This window comes from Hippocampus guttulatus, chromosome 8 (genome assembly GCF_054856545.1).
Source record: "Hippocampus guttulatus isolate MCC_2025c chromosome 8, RoL_Hgut_1.0, whole genome shotgun sequence".
Lineage (NCBI taxonomy): Eukaryota > Metazoa > Chordata > Actinopteri > Syngnathiformes > Syngnathidae > Hippocampus > Hippocampus guttulatus.
Window position 1 is genome coordinate 14087128 of NC_141268.1, and position 20352 is coordinate 14107479.

Below are 20352 nucleotides of genomic sequence, written 5' to 3' on the forward strand. Positions count from 1 at the left end.
AAGGGCCCATGAAGTTGATAATGCAAGAATTCAAGATGACTTCTTACAGGCACTGTTGAAATGCTCTCACACACACCTGTGATCCCCAAAGCATCACTTACACACTCCCGAAAAACATTCAATTCCATTCATCCATTCCAGCCTCCCCAAAGAACCCAACAACAACAAAAAAGACAATCGTAAGTTAGAAAGAAACATAGTTTGAAACACCTTGTCCTCCTCCAAACAACTCAGAATACTGCAATATAATTTGGATCAGTTCACAATAAATGTTTATCTAACAACATGACAGAAACATTAGAGGCAAAAAAAAAAATCTATTTTCTTTTTCTTTGCTGACCAGAACTTGTTCATTAACTATGTAGTCGGAGCTACTTTAGCGCGCTCGGACGCACTTACTCTGAAAGTGCCCAACAAATCCTTTTCTGGATGATGACCAGTTACATTGTTGGGTGACTGACTTATCCTAACAATGTCCATTTTATTCATGAAAAGTCCGCCGAATGAATGAAATCTTCATCATGCGTGACAATCTGCCTCCTCTGCCACCGATTTTGCACATCGTGAGACTATTTACCTCAACCAGTCGGAGGATGGAAAAAAAAAGCCAACTTCACAGTATTCCTTTGCGAAGGCCAAATTTGGCGAATTTGAAATCTGATCGGTTAAGAAAAAACATCAATTGCTAATATAGTGAATATGTATTCAAGCAAACTGAGGCTTCAAATTTATGTTTTAAATTTTATTTTCACTTCACGGGGTCTTTAAACACTTCCTACTTTAAAAACCTAACTCCAGGGGGAAAAAAACTACTCAAAACCATAACCTTGTATAAAACCCTACTTTAAAACTCCTAGTTCAAATCCCTACTTTGAAACTCTAAATCTAATTTAAAACAATAACCCTAACCGGAGCTAATAGCCTGCTTTGAAATTCTAACCTGGGGTTGAAAACCTATTTTGAAACCCTAAACCCAGTTTAAACCCTACTTTAAAATCCGAACCGTAGTTTAAAACCCTACTTGTTTGCCGTCACCCTAGCTAATACCCTACTTTGAATTCCTGACCGTTGTTTAAAACTTTACTTTGAAACCCTACATTGAAACACCCAACCTAGTTTGAAACCGTACTTTGTATGCCGAACACTAATTCAAAACCCTACTTTGAAGTAGCAGCAATTGACACTAATCTATAGACATGCATGTGTGAAGGGCATGCCCATAGCACCCTACGCACAGTGTACTGGATTTCTTTCCATGCCGTTTTTCCCCCCCTCATCTTGAGTAGCAGTTCCCTGTGCTTGCCGTGGGAGGAAGGGAGTGTTAAAAAGAGACGGTACACTCTGAGGCTGCTGATTCAGCCGGGGCCACTGCATTCATACATCTGCACTGCAGTGCTGCTCCCTCTGCTTAACCCCCTGATGCCTTCCCCCAGTCCCTCCTTAGCATTCAGCCATTTTAGTGGCTGAAACGCTGTTATCATATGCCATTGCACTATGTCAAGAGTGTACACGTTACAAATTAACATGTGGTGAACCGGCAGCTGGTTTTACAGTCGTACCTTGACTTTCAAGATTAATACTTACGTTAGCTAACTTGAAGCTTAAATCAATTTTCTCTTGTATCAATTCAATTTTCCTTATTGAAATTACTGAAATGCAAATCATCTATTCCAGCCCTCGCTTATTTTTAATAAAGAACAACCTGCGCCTCATTGTATAAAAACCGACTGAAACATGTAAAGAAATTAAATGGTTAAAATGGTTATTGCACAGAAAGTTGCAACGGTTTTTGTGTTTCCCCAATTCGTGCAAATTGGGTTGAGAAATTCGATTTGATGCCCTAACTCTACACTGAGAATATAAGACTGCGAGTGTTTCGAGAAGCTTGCTTGGGTATTACTCTGTTCTGTGTATATCAGGGGTGCCCAATCTTTGGTGCTCTCTATTTTTAGAGCAATCAACCCCGCGATCGTGATGGACCCGAACGCATAGACACACACACGCGCGGAAACATGCCACAATGAGCAACAGCGACAGCATCCCCTAACATGAACGAAATCGAATAATAAAGTAGATGCAACAGTCTGTGAAAAGGAAATTACTGCCTACCTTGGTAGAGACTTGACGCGGAGGCGTGGGACACACTTTTGCAACGTTAACTGCATGAACAACACGATCGGAGCTCACGTTACCGTTTTAAAAATGCTTCTCCTGGCGCTCGATTCCTATTCTTTACCAGTGCCACCGGTGAATGGCAGATGAAACAAACTTTGGATGAGAAAAATAAAATAAAATAAAACAAGACATCGAAACAGGTCTGATCGCAAGCTTCAATTGCAGACTTCTGACCGCTAACAACTTCCGGTATCGCAAGTCACGGGCCACCGTCGGTGAAAGGTGACCTGCTTTTTTTGTTTTATTTTTTTTAAATACTTTTTTTCGTGAAAGTGAAACTGATAGGATGCTTAGGGTGCAACACATAAATGTATCATATTAATAACACGGACACAGACACACAAATATTTTTTTCTCCTCCTACACGTTTTGCGATCGACTTGGGACCAGTCTGCGAGCCCCCGATGTACAGTATATGAACACAACATCTTTAAAAACGTTCAAAGCATTCCTTAAAAGAGGAAATTTTAAAAAATGAAGCTATAGGGAGGCAAACCCTTCGAAGTACGTAGGAAGCTCACGTTGGGAAACTGTTAATTCCTGTGACAATTCTGTCGCTCCGCCCCTCTGTTCCGAGTCAACCAATCAGTGGTGGTGTAATAGTTACCTGTCGATGTTATTGGTCGTGATTGCGTTGTCCGCAATGAAGCTGAAGCTGGTGTACAATAAATGTTACAGTGTTATTTAGAAGCAGCAAGAAATCATCCACATTGGTCCAGGCAAACTGCTCGTCACTCCATTAAAAACGACACTAGTCACAAGGCTAACTGGAAGGCTGCTTTATTGTTTGGAAATAGGTTCGTGCTGAAATGAAGACATTTTTCACTGATTCGAACTGAATTGTCTCGTGGTTGTGCAACATGTTCCTCTCTCTGGCTGCATTAGTGGCAGGAGAGAATGACATTCAAAAGTTGTCCCCCGGCCACAACTACCCGCACCCAGTCAGCCTATTTTCAGCAAAAGAAAACAAAGCTTATCCCAGTCATGCTTAATCAAAACAATGGCCCCATATAGTGACGATGCAACTTTGACAGAAACCTGTAAAACAGAAAGAAAGCTTTTACCAGCCCAAAATCTTGTAAACTGAACACAGGGGACAACGATCAAGAGAGAGAGAGAGAACTTGTCATTTTATATGATTCTACAATATGAAGTTAGTCCAGACAATCTAACGTACACGGTGAGTTAGCAATATACCAGTTCATTTTGGACTGAATACATTGCTCCTATCATGCTCTGTTTTGAATCCCTCCAGTGGGGTTTTCGAGCTCCGTGTTGCCGACTTCAAAGAGAGACTAAATAGGAAGCTAAAAAGGCACGTGCCATTTAGGGATATTGCACCAGAAAGAAAAACACGGGCAACTAAGACGACCAACCCTGGGGTCTTTACACATACTGTATCGCAATGGAGGTGCTATCAGTGTGTGACAAACATGGCGGAGGGTGAGAGTTGTATTGCGCCAATGCTTCACACACAAGTGAGGGTCATACTTGATGCCAGCGTTATGAATGCGTGCGCGCAATGAAAATAAGGGGCAAAACATTGTCGCAAACGTACAAAACGGTATGCTGGTTAGTGCAATCCTCCCACCAAGCCAGGCTCCCCGATTCTCAGCAAGCAGCCAGTGCAACACCATGCATTACGCGCTGGCACCTTTGGGTGCTGGTAGGGCCACAGTTTTTGGTTATTGAAGGACTATACACACACGAAGAAAGCTGCATGGTAAATTGTGGTTTCACACCCTTGCAAAGAGTGGACAGGCGAGTTGCATCACAAACATTGTTCTAATATGCATACAGTGTATGTGTGTGTGTATATCTATTTTATGCATATATATATATATATATATATATATATATAGCTCTGTATATGAAGGTATTGATTAGTAATATAGATTTTTTCTATTAATCCCTTTTTTGTGTGAAAAATGAATTTTAAAAAAGTCTACTCTGACAAACGTGTCACAGCCTAACGAGTGTGACGGGTCAGAAGCTCGGAGCCATTGTATTTATGCTTATTTATATTTACGTGTAAGATTAATAGTTGTGGTGGTTTGTGTTTGTTTTTTCTGTAGTCCAGTATTTACCAAAAAAAAAAAACCTACGCGTGCCATTAAAATAAATGCATTAGGTTCTCATGAATGTTCATTTTTCTGCTTCAGAATAAAGTTTATACTTTTTATTTTCTTCTTTCAAATGAATCCACTTTTGAGAATGGAGTACTTCTTACATACACGATGAGGGTAGAGAGAATTTTTATGCTTATCATTCATGGTTTTATTAGGTCAACACCCACATTGATTTTGGAGCGCACATGCAGAAAGTGGACCATTTGCAGGACTTGGGAACACATGGGAATGGGGCGGGGGGTGTTTATCCATCCATAAACAGGAAGTGACATCACTGTACAGTGCTTAAGCTCTGCTGCGGCATGTGTGCTCGCACCGTGAGATAACGTCCAGTGCTCTGATAATTATTTGGTATTGAGTGCGGCGCGGATAGGGTCAGAGCGTGTGTAAAATCGTACAAATCTGCAACATCGCCTCCCAGTGTTTCCTGTGTGTACGTACTACTAGGGTGAATCTGGTTATTTTTGTTTTCCAGACATGAATGAAGAATTGAATTGAATCCACAATGACGTCCTCCTAAATGCAATCCACGAAAAATTTAACCAGCGCCTCTGCAAGCGAGAGCAAAAAAAAAAAAAGGGTTCTTTTTCCACTGAGATGCTTCTAGCCCTATAATTCTACGCGTCATAAGCAGGAAGTCCTACAACAAAATGGACCATGACTCCTATTGAAACAAGGCTGCCGGTTTCCCATCATCATCATCATCATCATCATCCTGGCATTAAAACCAAAGGCGTAAAATGTGATTTAATAAATGCGGCCATCACATTCACTTGCATTATGTAGCAGAGCTCGAGTATAATATCTCCTGAGAAAAAAGGGGAGGATTTTTTTTTTTCAAGCATTGCATACAATTCTCGGGTCTCTGTTCAGAGAAAAATGAAACAGTGTCATCAAAAATGAATGGACATCTAGTCATAAACGCAAACCCTCTTCACCGGTGAAGAACAAACAAGGCGGATCTCTTTGGCTTCTCCACACACTCCAATGGTCGCCTTTCTCATGACTCAATTTAAATCGGACAAACATGTTTCCCTCTTCTGAAATGAGACTTATAAAAACGAGAAAACAAGGGGAAGAACGCACACGCACGCGCGCGCGCACACACACACACACACGCTCGCGTGAATAAGCTTAAGATCTCCTTCCTCTCGGCCCTTTCGGAAAGGAAATGCATCACCAATAATTTAAAAAAAAAAAAGGCCATCCTTGTAAAATCTCTACTGACCACTTATAAACAATAAAAGCAAATGGAGCATTACACAGGTGCATAGAAACGTTAAATATAAGCTTCAGATTTTCTGACATCGCGTCCATCGCTCTTTGCACATCTTCGAGAGCAGCAAATAAGTATTCACATTACAACTGCGATCCACTAGCGCGTGTGTTTTAATGTACCAGCATTTTCCAGTCTATTTATAGAGGCAACAGTTGTGATGTCTTGAGTGATGAGACAAGGTTTCCGTTTCGGATGATCGACCCTCGTATCGCGCCACTGCAGTGTTAGTGTCTTGTGGACCATGAAAAGTTCATGCAAGAGTTCTGGTCAAAAAACATGCCATCATGCAAATCATTTCTATGCATCGAACAAGCACAATTACCTATGTAGTTGTTTTGGAAATTGTGTAAGTAAGTAAATGTACGTAAGCCCTTGGCCTGAGTTCACCCCCGTAATAGACAGACCCTGAACAAATTAGTGTGAAAGCCCATCATGTTCCAAACAAAAAAATAAATAAATAAACATTCGGACGTGGGTATAAATAATGGGACTTAAGTAGCATGGGCAAAACGATAAATAGTGTTCCTTTTATATTGGTTTGCATTTTTGCTGCTCACATGAACAATTTCTAGCTTGAACAAAAGGAAAATACTCCTGATGCGCTCGCCGATTTGTGTCTTTCGCGCAACCGCAGTTTGCTCCGAGAGACATTCCAGTCCTTGCGCAGTGCAACTCTGGCAAGAGTTCCTCATCGTTTTGTCCTCCGTTTGGAGCTCCTCGTCTCCTCTGTGGACGGGACTCATCGAGATACAATGACGTCCCAGCTGATTAGGAGAGGAGTTCAAGAGCCTTCAAAGCTGTCAACGGTGTGAGCGCTCCCCTCAGAAGCCTGCAACTAAAAAACGGATTCTTTTCTGTCTTGCAAATGAAATAATCTGTACATCCGTGCGAGTGTGATTTTCCTCGTGTTATAATTTGTGGTGTTATCTGCGTGATTATTACTATCCCATCGCCTTAACATTTGGATTCCCTGACGTCCTTTAGGTTTCTTCCTCTCTCGTTCCTCCCGCCCTTGCCCTCGTTGTCGTCGTCCTTCTCCTTGTCGGGTTTGGTGACGCTATCGTACGAGGGCAGGGAGGCGGTGGAGGGCGTGGCTTCCTTCTCTTGTTCCTGATTGTTGCCGCCGTTCTCCACTCTGTTGTTGGTTGGGATGCGCTTGCAAACGAAACCCCGCCTCGCCAAGTGGGTGCGATAGGCCCTCTGGATGATTCGGGCGGACACGTCCTCCTGCTTGCGCCTCAGAGTGGTGGTGATGGGCTCGTAAGAGACCTTGGAGGGATTGGCCGCCACAAATCGCTCCTCCATTTGCTGCCTCAACAAGTCCAACTCACCGCTGTCGCCCAGCACGCGTTTGGTGAAGGCAAAGAGGATGTCCAGGCAGTGTATGCGGTCCCCGCTCACCATTGGCATGTCCATAGCAATGAGTTCAATAGTGTTGGGCTTGGGGACTCGCAGAGGGTGCTCAAGTGCGTCCGCAAAGTCGGAAAGCTTGGCATAAGTGATGAACTGGGAGGCAGTGGGGTCAAACTTCTCCCAAATTTCATAGAAGGTCTCAAAGTCATCTTCGCTGAGCGGGTCGGCGCTCTCCTCCGTGGCCACGCTGAAGTTCTCCAGAATGATGGCGATGTACATGTTGACCACGATGAGGAAAGAAATGATGATGTACATGACAAAGAAGAAGATGCCCACGGATGGGTTGCCGCAGTTTCCAGTTGAAGGAGTGCCAGAATTCTCCAGCAAGGGGTCGCAGTCCGGAGGGTAGTTAAGAATGGGCAACAGCAGGCCGTCCCAGCCAGCTGACGTGGTAATCATAAACAAGATGATCATGCTGTTGCCGAAGGTCTCAAAGTTGTACATGTCGTCGATCCCGGCCCCGTGTTTTACGTAGCCAAAGTTGGACATGCCGAAGATGGAGAAAATGAACATGACCAGGAAAAGCAGCAGGCCGATGTTAAACAAGGCCGGGAGCGACATCATCAAGGCGAAGAGAAGCGTCCGGATGCCTTTGGCGCCCTTAATGAGGCGCAGGATTCGCCCAATACGAGCCAATCGGATCACCCTGAATAGTGTTGGCGACACAAAGTACTTCTCGATCAAGTCGGCGAGGAACATTCCTACAGTTGAAGGGACCAAAAATAAACAGGCATAGTATTACGTCACTAAAAACAGCACTTGAACTTCCTTGAACTGTAAATCCCAATGACGTTTCCTACCAACCGCTGATTTGTGATTGGATAGCTAAAAACAAGATAGAGCAGGGGTAGGGAACTCCGGTTCCTCGAGAGCCATATTCTGCCTGTTTTAGATCCCTCCCTTCTCCAACACACCTGATTCAATTGTTCATGATGGTTTTGGGACTCTACAGAGCTTGCTGATGAGCTGATCCTTTGAATCAGGTGTGTTGGAGTAAGGAGGGATCTAAAACAAGATTTGGCTCTCGAGGAACCGGAGTTCCCTATCCCTGATATAGAGCATGTATTCTCCATTGACCAGAATTCTAAATATTTATAAACAATTTAATGCCATTTGACATTCAGCTTCATCTGTTCATTGGTATAATCAGGAGAATTATCAAAAGTCTTCACATTGACCCCTGCGGTACACCATACCGTATGTTGTCCTTTTAAATGAACTGTATTACTTTTGTGAATACTGTAGTTCCTCATATAGTAGCCGGGGGTGTTTATTCAGTCAACTGCAGGGAAGAAGGGTCGGGGCTTTGTAATGCTATGAAATAATAATTCATCCACTCTCTAATCTATTTATCCTGCTAAGGATCAAAACGAGCTGGAGGTTGACGGTTCCGTTGAAATCAAAATGAGACGAGAGAAAATAAAGACCTCAAGTCTATTTGACAAATTCCAATCGAAATACTTCAAACGTGCACAACAACTCTTGTGAATACTTGCCCACGATGGAGAGGATGACTACCACGACGTCAAAGATGTTCCAGCCGTTGGTAAAGTAGTAGTGACGCAGCGCAAAGAGCTTCAGTAAAAACTCGCCGGTGAAGACAACGATGAAGATGAAGTTGACCCAGTAAAGCACATACTCTGTCTCTTTTGACTGATCGTCTGTCTCCACCATCATGGTGACCATGTTGAGGCAGATGAGGATCATGATAGAGATGTCAAACACTTGCTGGGTCACAAAGTCAAAAACCATTCCCTGGATTTTGTTCTGAAACCAAAAAAAAAAAAAAAAAGTTTAAAAGCAATTTTAGCGGAAAATGTACTTGCAAAGACTTGCTTTTATTATTGATTGATTGTTTTTTTTTTAACCTGTGGTCTGGGTATAGGCTTTTGTGGTTTCTTTGAGCCAAGTTTCTTCATGGCATTGTAGTATTTCTTCTGTTCTTCTGTCATGAATATATCCTGACCGCCAAAGTAAAGGGGCAAAAACAATGCGGTTACAATCGTGAAGTGGACAAGAAGGTGCACAAGCGAGGAAAATTCAACTTATCTTTTTCTTTTGCTGGTTGAAGTTATCAATGATGACACCAATGAAGAGGTTTAGGGTGAAGAATGAACCAAAGATAATAAAGATGACAAAGTAGATGTACATGTATAAGTTGTCCTCATACAGCGGCTGATCCTCCACCTAGAAAGTTGCAAAAGGGAACATGAATAATTGAGAAGGTTTTTAAAGTTAACGAAACCTGCCAAAAGAAATCAAAATAAAATTACAAGATATTTTCGTTAATGGAATAATGTAAAAGCAAGAGTGCTTTAAAAAAAACACAAATTAAAACAAATTATAATTAGAGCAAAAATGTCCTTTGTTTTCGACTTTGTCAACTAATTTCATAGATGAACATTCATGGTTTATTTTAAAAGTTTTTATTTCAGTATGACCGCATGGGCGTTTGGGAATTGGAGTTTACTTTATTATATGATAGCATTTATTTTATTTTATCTTGGACTTGACACATACTCCATTTCTATATGAAAACCCAAAAAACAAAACTAATACTAAAACAAATTTTTAAAAAAAAGCTAAAGGAGCATTAAAAAAGTGAATTAAACAAAAACTAACAAACCCACTCTAAAAAAAAAAATCTAAAACCTGAAAAAAAACCTAAAGTCAAAACTAAATCAAAACTAACGACAATGACAAAATCCTAAAGTGTTACAAACCAGCAAACAGCCCTACCTTTCTCGAATCTATTGCCGCATACATAATGTCCATCCACCCTTTGAATGTTGCCTGCAAGGTTGAGACGCAACATGTGAGAAAACACTTTGGCACCAGGAGAGACGACGCGTCGAGAGCGCCCCACTCACCACTTGCAGGAGGGCCAGGTAGCCCGCCCCCACATTATCAAAGTTGATCTTGACATTTTTCCACCTGACTTCAGAGTGGTTGTCGTTCATGAGCGCAAAACACTGCGTTCGGTTGTTCACCTCGTTGGGATGGAATATTTCCTCTTGCGTGTCATTGTAGCAGAAGTAGTACTTCCCAGCAAAAAGGTTCACGCCCATGATGCTGAAGATGAGCCAGAAGATGAGACACACCAGGAGCACGTTCATAATGGATGGAATGGCCCCAACCAAGGCGTTCACCACCACCTGAGGAGAAGAAGTGAGGACACGCTCAAATCACGTGCATTTGGCGCTGACCAGCTCACACAAACACTGGGGACGTCAACACACGTATAGATTGAAATGCACACAAGGGAAAATGTTTGCAGCAGTCTCTCGAAATAACGGGCAAGGTTATTTCTCGGCAATTTCATTGTATATGTATATAAGTAATAAGTAATGACTTTCTAAATTGCCTGCCATGAATTATTTCATTGGCCAATGCGTCAGGTCGAATTCCAGGTTGCTGCAACTCTGAATTTTTATCCAAACAAATCAGACGAAGGAGGTTGTTTCCTTTATTATCAGATTTATAGTTTTCCACGTATGTAGCCTGTCCAGTGGTTGGTACTGTATCGATTTGTGAACACACATGATCAGATGTTTGTATTGAAACCTAGCGTTTCACCTCTTTGACATGCAACTAGCTAAATCCAAACAAAATGTTGTGGTTCATGCTCAGATTGCACTCAAAAATATTTGTTGGTCTTGATAAAAAAGAAATTTCAGCATTTTTTGGCCACGACATTCATCAAGGGGGAGACTCTGTGCTTGGTGGTTGCGCCTTCTCGGCAGCATGGGTATACCAGCACTGTTTTTGACTGGGAGGAATGTCGGCGCCATTTGACTGTCGTTGCTGCACAGTCCCGGGGCGCTTGTGTCTTGCGCCTGAAATGGGCAGCATTTTTCACAACCCCGCTGTAAGTCTTGAGGAGCCGACGATGAGAAGAAAGGAGCGTTAGCGCGGCGCGCCGATGCGTCTTTGGAACTGGGAGTCGCGGCTTGGAGTTTGAAGCGGATTACGTGGGACAGGAGAAGTGAACTAATCTCTTTTCGTCAATGGACGCTACAGCCTCGTGTTTGCTTTCAAAACTTAGCTAGTAGCAGACGTGGGCACATTTTCAGCATGACGTCTCTGACCCACTGGTGAAAGGACACTTTGATCCTCTTTCATCTATAACTGCTTCAGACAACAAAGCGTAGGCAGAAAAGTGGTGAAGATTGCACGCCTGTCTGTGTCCTATGTGTTGTGTTGTGTTATTTTGACTTCAAAATGGCGCCGCGAGAGTGGCTGCCTTTCCAGCAGCTCCTATATTTTGTTGTTCTACTTCTTCCTTTCATAACTTTGCTGCTGTGAATTGGGAATTTCTCCATTGCGAGACTAATAAAGGTTTTCTTATCTTATAAAAAAAATAAAAATAGCAGGAGCTACAGCAAGTTGTAGGTAACATGAAAACCTTTAATCCAGTGTATAAACATTGTTAGAAGTTGTTCAAAATCAATTAAAGCAATTAGCAGAATCAAGAGACGAATGTGCATTTTAATCAACACAGGCTCTGTGATTACACAACCAAAGAGCATTAGGGCTACACACACACACACACACACACACACACACACACACACGAAGTATAATACTATGGGAAGTAAGTTGTCATACTACCAGAATAAAGTGCTCATTTTAGAAAAACAGTTGTAATATGATGAAAAAAAATTTTTTTTTCTTACGTCATTAAAAGAAGGAACATTTTTCAAGCATTAAATCAGAGATCTGTAGCACCGTATTGGTTAAAAGTGGTAGAAATATAGGATTTTAATATTTTAACAATAGAGATGTTAGCTTAAAGTAAAATATAGCATATTTTACTTTTTGCTATCTGCGTCCCTTGTAATACGTCTCCTTAAATCTGACCTTATTATACTGTAAGTAAAGCCAGGGTTTTCTGTTGTGGCTAGTTTATGCCCAATTCACTGGACACCGGACTTTATCCTGGTAACAACTTTATTCTCATAATTTTCCTTTTGGGTGTTGCCCTAATATTCCTTGAAAAACAAAAACAACAACAACTCGGGAAGCACAAACAGGAACGCTAAGAGCTTGCCAAACATGACACAATGCATCCGTATGAATAGCCATGAGATGGATGCCGAGCAAAGATGAGTGGGAGAGGGGAGCATGTGCAACCAGAAGTTTGGTGGTCTTCCAGTGTGGCGATAACCAAAGCCAAACTGCCATTAAGATCAGTGAACAGCACATTTGGTGACGGAGTGAACAGGCAAAAGCTTCTGAGCCTAACACATTTGTTTCCCCTTTGGCCCCAAAAACAATTGTGAGAAGCCCCACCCGCCCCCTCTTTCGTCACTGAATCAGGCTCAGAACATCTATCAAAACATTTTGCTGGAAACTGTCATGTATTATTTTGGGGAGCAGCAACCAAGTTCATGCACAAGCCAGTTTGGAGTTTATTTTGATCGTATAGGATGTCTATAGAAGTAGTTTGACCATCGGAGATGATCTGCGTCCATGCAAAAAAAAAAAAAGTTTACAATTTGCTCCATGTCATTTTCTAGCCTTTTCTTCCATCGGCATGCAGAAGCACAAGCCGCCTGGTATCTTGGGCCTTACCCTCATCCCTTCAAAACGTGACAGGGCCCTGAGGGGTCGCAAGGCCCTCAGTGTCCTGAGTGACTTAATTGGGCCAAGATCGGAGAAGCCCAAGGCATTAGCTATAAGGCTGACTATTGACACCTACACAGATAGGGACAGACAGGGGGACAGAGCAGAGGAAGAGAGGACCCACATGGTTAGAGGGGACAGAGCGAGAAGGTCGGGCCCTACTCAGACTGGAATTGTCAAAACATCAATCGACACACATGAACTGCAGCTTCTGTGTAGATACAGCTATGTAACTTTTGCTCAATTAATTGTATCAAACCCGAGCTTTCGTCTGTTTTTTTTTTGGGGGTGGGGGGTAGCTCGACGGCACACCTGGAAAGAAACTTGTGGTTGGCGCAAGTGAGAGGGAGAAAAGATAAAAAGAGTCCAACCAAGGGAGAAAATAATCGGAGGAGGGATGTTCTCACAGACACTCAACCAATAGGACACGATAACATACAGACAGGTACAAAACAATACGGTTTCAATACCAGAGGACATCTCACTTAAAAAGGACAAAGAGAAGAATGCGGAAGATTGAGGAGTTTCGGGGTGGGCACAGAAGAACCTGTGAGAGTCCCAGCACAGCAACACAAGCCTTACCGTGGACCCTCTGTCACGCTTTAACTTAAAGTGCATACGGGTGAGGCACCTGCTGTGAGAGACAAGACATTAGAGCAGAGAGTTGCATGAAATGTGAAGAACTGTTCCCGTGACAGCACAATTTGGAATGACTCAAAGGCTTCTAAATATGGTTGAAACCACACTTGTTCCGCAAGGCCTTTGATTCGTTCGGATTTTGAACTCCCTAGCGCCATAAAAAAAAAAAAAAATTAAAATAGAAAAAGACTGAACGTTGGCAATCCTAAAACAGAGTAACAGAGAGAAAGTCAAATTAAGTTCCCCTCTAAAGGTTACAGTGCATTTAAAGTTCATTCTGAAATTTCAGCCAAAGATGAAAATCCCTAACTTGTTGTGAGTCGTGAATACATTATGTATGAATCCCCACAACAAGGCAAAAAAATAAAAAAATAAAAATCCTGCTGCAACACGCACCATCAACATGGTGGAAAGGTTGTGCCGATGCATATTTCAAAATACAACATTCAGTAGTCCGGAGCTTAAGTCAAGGAAAAGCGCACGAAAAAGATGACAGTGGGCAATACTGTCTACATTGTTGATTTCTGCCGGTCGCACACAAATGTACTTACATCCACAATGAAGAAGTCCAACCAGCACCAGGCGTTGGTGAAGTACTTGACAAAGCCGTAAGCCACCCACTTCAGCAACATCTCCAAAATGAATATGTAGGTGAAAACCCTATCGGCGTACTCCAGAATAATACGGATGGTCTTCCTCTGCTCAATGTAGACGTCCTCAAAGGCCTACGAAGCAGTCGACAGGTTTTACATACGCTGCATGGACTGTGATCTTTTTCGACATTTCTACCCACATTCTATTCTCATGACCATGTAGAATAGACCATGACCATGTAGTTGGCCACGGTGCATTTGTTACGTATCATGGAGAAAGAGGAAGGAAGACCAACTTTGCACCATTTCTTTTGCATTGCAAGTGAATACTCGACAGCATTGAAGTGTTTTCATTTGGCCACAGGCGTCCTCCGGAAAGCTGAAACTGGATTTTGTCGTATTAAAGCATTAAGGCGGCTGCGTGGCTGTCCATTAGCAACAATCAGAATGTATAAGAAGCAGCTGTCAAGGAAACGCAGGAGTTGGTCTTCCTTGTACATCTCATAGAAAGGATGATTTGCCTTTAACCCTTTCTAAAGTGGACATCTCATCATGTTATCAGGTTACAGGGTGCATGAAAGGGTTTATCAAAGGGGAGCAACAGACCCTGCCCAACAGGTGCATTCCCTTAAATAAAATTTATTTGAAGGGGCAGTTTGCAGCCACCCCCCCCAAAAAAAAAATCACTAGTCCGTCTACTCTGGACCCATCTTTACCTCCAATTTAATTTTTAAGAAACCGCCATGCCCTCAGAAGAACATGCAAAGAGGGACAGAACATTTCTGCTCTTCAGGTAAGTTTTTTTTTTGGTTGCCCCAATTTGATTTTTAATTGATTTCACATTCCGGAAAATAAAACTTCAAAGTACGGTAATAACGTTTTGTGCTGTAGGAACAATTTCATATAAATATGTCAGGCTACCAAGATAACGTGGGTTTGTTTACAGCGCTAATGCTAGCTTAGTATTTCTAGCGCTGCTATTTCATTAGACAGCATTTTCTTTGACGACTATTTACAATGTTCAGTCCCACGCCATCATGAACAACAATGCGGAAAACTGCAGACTCCCCCTGATGTGATGTTTAAGCATAACAAACAGATAGCATTGGTAGCTTACCAGAGCTCCACTGCTAAGTAAGATCATGAAGATGATGAGTGTTTCAAACCAGTTGTGTTCCACAATCAGATAGCAGGTCTTCCTCAGGAACCACCAGTGCTTCCCCCAGCCGTGAGTGATGGGAACATCACAGCACTTGTATTTTGCCACACATTCTGGATGACAAATCGGGAGGCGAACCGTTCAATGTGTGTCACTGAAATGGCCAATCAATCTTCCTCGACGGTGTTTATATCACATACCGTCTGTCCAGCAGGCCTCCGGGTCAAGGTACTCCTCCACAACCTCCACGACTGCCACCTCCTCCACATCAGGCTTAATGTCTATTGTGCTGCCCTCAGATGAACTGGTGTCATCCAGCTAGGAGAAAGGCCCAAACACAGACACTTATGCGGGTGAGGAGTGCAGTCATTTTAATAAGGCCAATATGTGTTTGGATGAATCACTTGATTTATTGCTACTATGCTCTAAGTGTTGTAGTATTGCAGACTGCGCAGTGATCCAAACTCGCCGTGACTCTCTACTTCTTAGCGTAGAATCAAAAGGAAGCAATCAGACGAATGCTTTAATACTGTTATTGTGCTGTACAGTGGAACTCCACTACAACAAAACCTACATGGGCGAAAATACCCCCTAGTGTGAAAAAATCTTCATGCATTAACACCACTCCCACTCTCCTGCCCCCATACAACGAAAAAAAAAACCCTGTTGCGTTATACAAAATCTTTTTCTCTGCTCTTGCCTCGCGGTGCGATTTACTACAACGAAGTCTAATCCAACAGCGACCTCTACTGCTTCGTTCGGAAACAGCAAGAGCAACCACCACACTGGTTTACACATGCGCAGTAGTCCAGGAAGTATTTGTGATTGTTAGTTTCAGACGCAGCAAGAACGTTGCATTGCTAAAATGGCTACAAAACGGACCTTTGGATGTCAAGCAGCTAAGACAAGAATAGCTCTGACGCTGGAAGAGAGGGTAAAAGTGATCAAAATGAAAAACGGAGGAAGCAAAATAAAAGACATTATCCAAGAAATTGATGTAAGTGAAAGTGAATGCTGATCGTAAATTTCGCAATTTCTTTCCCTTTTTTTCTTTCTACACTGACTATATGAAGTGTCAAATAAGTTTATGCTCCTACTTATGCACTATTGGAATAAAAATAAAGAGTACACATACGTTTGTGTGTGTGTGTGTGTGTGTTTACATCTGATATCAAATTTGCTACAGTGAAAACCCCTCTGTTGTGAAAACTTTCTAGCTGCAAACATGATTTCGTTGTAGAGGAGTTTCACTGTATTCATAAATATCCAGCAGAGATGAACAGATTTTTTTGTTTGAACGAGTTGAAGGCAGTGCTAAAACACATGCTTGTTCATTTTCTCTCTCACCAAGAGTTGCTCTGATAATTGATAGAAATGAATTCAAAACCAGCACGCTATGAACTTAAAAGTCATCCTACACGTTTGTGGACCTGCAAACGCAAAGCTAATTCAATTCACGGGCAAGTCATACTCCACTTTGTAATCTGAATTTGTCAGCAAAAAGCTACATTTAAAATTGCTTCTGCGCTCGCTCTCATCTCGCTTGCTCTACAAACATCCGGACGAGTCGTTGCTTTTCTGATTGGTTGGTGGTAGTTTTGTGTGGCGTCGCTTCCTGCAGTGGCTGGCTATGGTGCAGCGAGAGGCTCAGGGAGCTCGGTGGAACATAAACCTGATACATCCCCGGGGGGGCGACCTGGTAATATCTATTTAAAAAAAACAAAAAACTGAACACTAGTGTTGGCACCTTAAAAAAATTACGATTGGAAAAGTATGTGGGAGTCCACTGTATACTTGACCTTGCGCTGTCCATTCTCACATCGGTGTGTCCGACTTACATCCTTGCTGTTCTCCACATCCGATTCACTGCTGAAGTCCTCCGTGTTAAGGTTTTCAAAGTCCGACTCTCCGACGGCAATCGGAACACACACAGTCAGGTTGGGGTTGTGGATGAAGGACATGTAGTCTTCATCAATCATGTACTTTCCGACGCTGCTCCCGATGCCGCTGGTGGTACCGTTGCCATTTTTAGCAAAGTCCAGTTCACGGTTGATGTCCACCGAATGGTTGGCTATGCAGTTCAGCTTTTTCTCATACAGTTCATCCAGAGGTTTTTGTTCATCCTCGACAGGCTGTAAGTCAGAGTGACAAAAAAAATCATTTGTATCACATAACCTGCTGTCTACGCTTTGTGGCTCAAATTATGGTGTTTTTTTTGTAATTACTGATTGTACCTTTTCTGACACTATGCGTCAAAGCCAAAAGGCAAGCAGAGCTGCACTGGGTTATGTTAAATACAGAGGTTAGCATTTACTTCTTATTACGGCACATTCTTGATAGTTGGGTGAAGGTGTCGTGGTGGTGGTGAAGATTGAGGGGAGGGGGCTATTTGTCACTGGCAATTAGTCGGGTGCATGCACCACATACACAGATCCACATGACAAAAGTAATTGGGTGTCGTGCTGCTATTGTGGAAGCTTTCATGCACTTGCTTTTTTTAGACTCCATCTCAACAAGTTGCCCTCTCCTAGCTCTACTGCCCCTAGTCATGAAGTAAACTAAAGCCACATAGCATTGTTCTCGCAGTATAAGTACATTGGGAATAAAGTATGCTTTAATTTCTTTATTCTTCGGCTATTTTAAGAAAAGCATGTCCCAGGGCATGTTACTCAAACATCTCGTGAATGTTAAATTCACATTGTTCTTCATTTAGCGTTAGCTCACAGTGTCCACAGAGATTTTGTGTGTATGTGTGTGTGTGTGTGTGTGTGTGTGTGAGAAGAACGCGAGCCACTTTTTTGTGTAAGTACATTTGTCCTCATAGTTAAAATGCCATTCAAAAAGAGTTTCATTTGAGCTGACCTCAATATTGAAACCTGATTGATGAATCTGCTGACTTTTATGGTACATACAGTGTGTGACAGTATAGTATATCATCAAGAGTTAGGGGAAGGCAGGGTGGGATACATTTGAGCGCGCTACGTCTTTGCATACCTTCTTGAGCACCGTGGCAACAAAGAGACGCATGTGGACCTTGATCCAGGCAATGCCTATCTTGATGCGAGCGACAGCGAGCTGGAGATTGTTGGGCTCGCCGTCATCATCTGTGGCGGCGAGGTTGTCCGCACTAAATGAGCTCAGCAACAGAGCCAGGAACAAGTTCAAAACCTATGAATGATTGAAACTTCAATAGGTTGCGGTCTTTCAAAAGCTTCGACATGATATCACTTGGAGAGCTTTTGTTTTTTTTTTCCAACTTACCACCAAGTTCCCGATGACCATGACCATCATGAAGACTATGAGGCACATTGTCTGTCCCGCCACCTCCATACAATCCCACATGGTCTCAATCCACTCCCCACACAACACTCTGAATACAATCAGGAAGGAGTGGAAGAAGTCATGCATGTGCCAGCGAGGCAGCTTACAGTCATCCGCGATCTTGCACACACAGTCTTTGTAGCTTTTGCCAAACAGCTGCATGCCCACCACAGCGAAGATGAAGACAATGATGGCCAGCACCAGGGTCAGATTACCCAGCGCCCCCACCGAATTACCAATGATCTTGATCAACATGTTGAGTGTGGGCCATGATTTGGCAAGTTTGAACACCCTCAACTGCGAGAGACACGGGAAAACAAAATTACTCCAATGTTTGGACAATCACGCCTGCCTGTATCCCTCATTGATCACGTAGCTGCCTAATGTTCAGAAAAGGTGGGGACAGAAGAAGGCTCGCACTTACCAATCGGAAGGACCTGAGCACGGACAGACCCTCCACATCTTGGAGTCCCAGCTCCACTAAACTCAGAGTCACAATAAATCCATCAAAACAATTCCATCCTTCTTGAAAGTAGTAGTAGGGATCCATGGCGACCAGTTTGGCAAACATCTCCCCGGCAAAGATGCCTGTGAAAACCTGCAGGCCCCCAGAGAAAGTCAGATTGGTTTGAATTAAAAAAGTTATGCAAACAACAACAAGAATGCATACAATGTTAAGCATTGGTCAAGATATCACTGCTGTACAAGGTGTGACGGAAAAGTTTCAGGATTGGTGTCACACAAGTGATATCTCGAGTTTTCGCCATCAATGTGGACCAGTCGATGGTCCAGCACGTCCATCAAGGGATAATGCAGCATTTGACAACTAGTGCCTGCTTCACCATGACGACGCGCCCGCTCACAATGCCCTGCCGCGGTGAAGCAACCCAATCTAGAGCTGTGTGATCCCCCCCCCCCCCCCCTTTCCCAAGCTTGAGAGGGTCATCAAGGAGACCTGTTTTGAAGATGTGGACGAGATCAAGAATGTTCTCAATCAAGGGAGCTGCTGAGGATCACGTAAGAAGTGCGTTCAAATACAGGGATTATTTCAAAAATTTGGGTTTTGCATTTGAAATATCTGAATATCTTTCATGACAACAGTCTTGGGATTTCTCTGACACACCCGTATTTATCCCTCAACACATTTTGGTTACCGGTAATCCCATTTCCACCAAGCAGAACACTTTGGTTTACCTCTGTATGGATACACCATGCTCACACTCTCATTGTCAAACATTGTGAGCACACTAAAATAACAATTCTATATATTTTTAAAAAGTGATATGTGTTACGTTTCTGTTGTGTGACACGGGATTGTTAGATTCCCATTGACAAGGACCAGTGAAAACAATGTAATATTCATGCCAGGGCATTAGTTGATGGTGCACGATAGAAAAATGATTTCATGAGATTGAGGTCAGAAAACACTTTGGTCACATAACTCACATTTGGCAGAATTCGTCCGCACCTTTATCACATTTTACATCACAGCGCTTTGTTACAGCCGCACCTGTTGTGAAAGTACTTTATAAATAAAGATGCACTGTACTGTATCGTATCAATACAGAATCCTGTGGTGAAGAGAAACACCCACTGAGTCATACTGCACCATCCTCCACCAAGCTGACCTAATTTCCTGCACTGACACTGAGTCAGGGCTATTGCCAAAAGAAGGCTGTTGCTATCTGACAGACAGACAGAAGTGGTCGTTTGCTACAGATTCAGCCAATCAGACACAAGGTGCTTTTTCTCCCCTCTCATTATTTCAAGGCTTTAGACTGGGTGCTTGGTATGAGTGTATAACAAAGACATTCCAGCAGAAGTTGAGGTAAGCAAGACACAACGGAAATTGGAGCCTGAAATGAGTGTGGGGGGGGGGGGGGGTGAGTTGGAGAGAATGCGGCCTGGCTACATTAAAACTGAGCTAAATCTTTAATGAGCCCCCATCAAAGCCCTATATACAGTATGAATGTGTGGTCTTAAGTGCACATATCAAATTGACGCATGCGCAAAAGGGGC

General features: G+C 42.7%; 1 protein-coding gene across 1 annotated transcript in view; it reads right to left on the reverse strand.

Annotated features, from left to right (window-relative positions):
- Positions 1 to 2939: 2939 nt before the first annotated feature.
- The window catches only part of scn8ab (sodium channel, voltage gated, type VIII, alpha subunit b), a 41986-nt gene continuing 24573 nt past the window's right edge, over positions 2940 to 20352 (reverse strand). The window contains exons 15-28 of the mRNA XM_086116762.1: positions 18758 to 18931; positions 18274 to 18630; positions 18007 to 18180; positions 16851 to 17144; positions 15213 to 15330; positions 14971 to 15125; positions 13812 to 13985; positions 12571 to 12693; positions 9867 to 10151; positions 9736 to 9789; positions 9046 to 9183; positions 8865 to 8969; positions 8493 to 8763; positions 2940 to 7697 (exon numbers count right to left, since the gene is read on the reverse strand). Coding sequence (XP_085972888.1) covers positions 6538 to 7697; positions 8493 to 8763; positions 8865 to 8969; positions 9046 to 9183; positions 9736 to 9789; positions 9867 to 10151; positions 12571 to 12693; positions 13812 to 13985; positions 14971 to 15125; positions 15213 to 15330; positions 16851 to 17144; positions 18007 to 18180; positions 18274 to 18630; positions 18758 to 18931 — 3582 coding nt within the window. The 3' untranslated portion in view covers positions 2940 to 6537. The remainder of the gene's footprint in view (positions 7698 to 8492; positions 8764 to 8864; positions 8970 to 9045; positions 9184 to 9735; positions 9790 to 9866; positions 10152 to 12570; positions 12694 to 13811; positions 13986 to 14970; positions 15126 to 15212; positions 15331 to 16850; positions 17145 to 18006; positions 18181 to 18273; positions 18631 to 18757; positions 18932 to 20352) is intronic.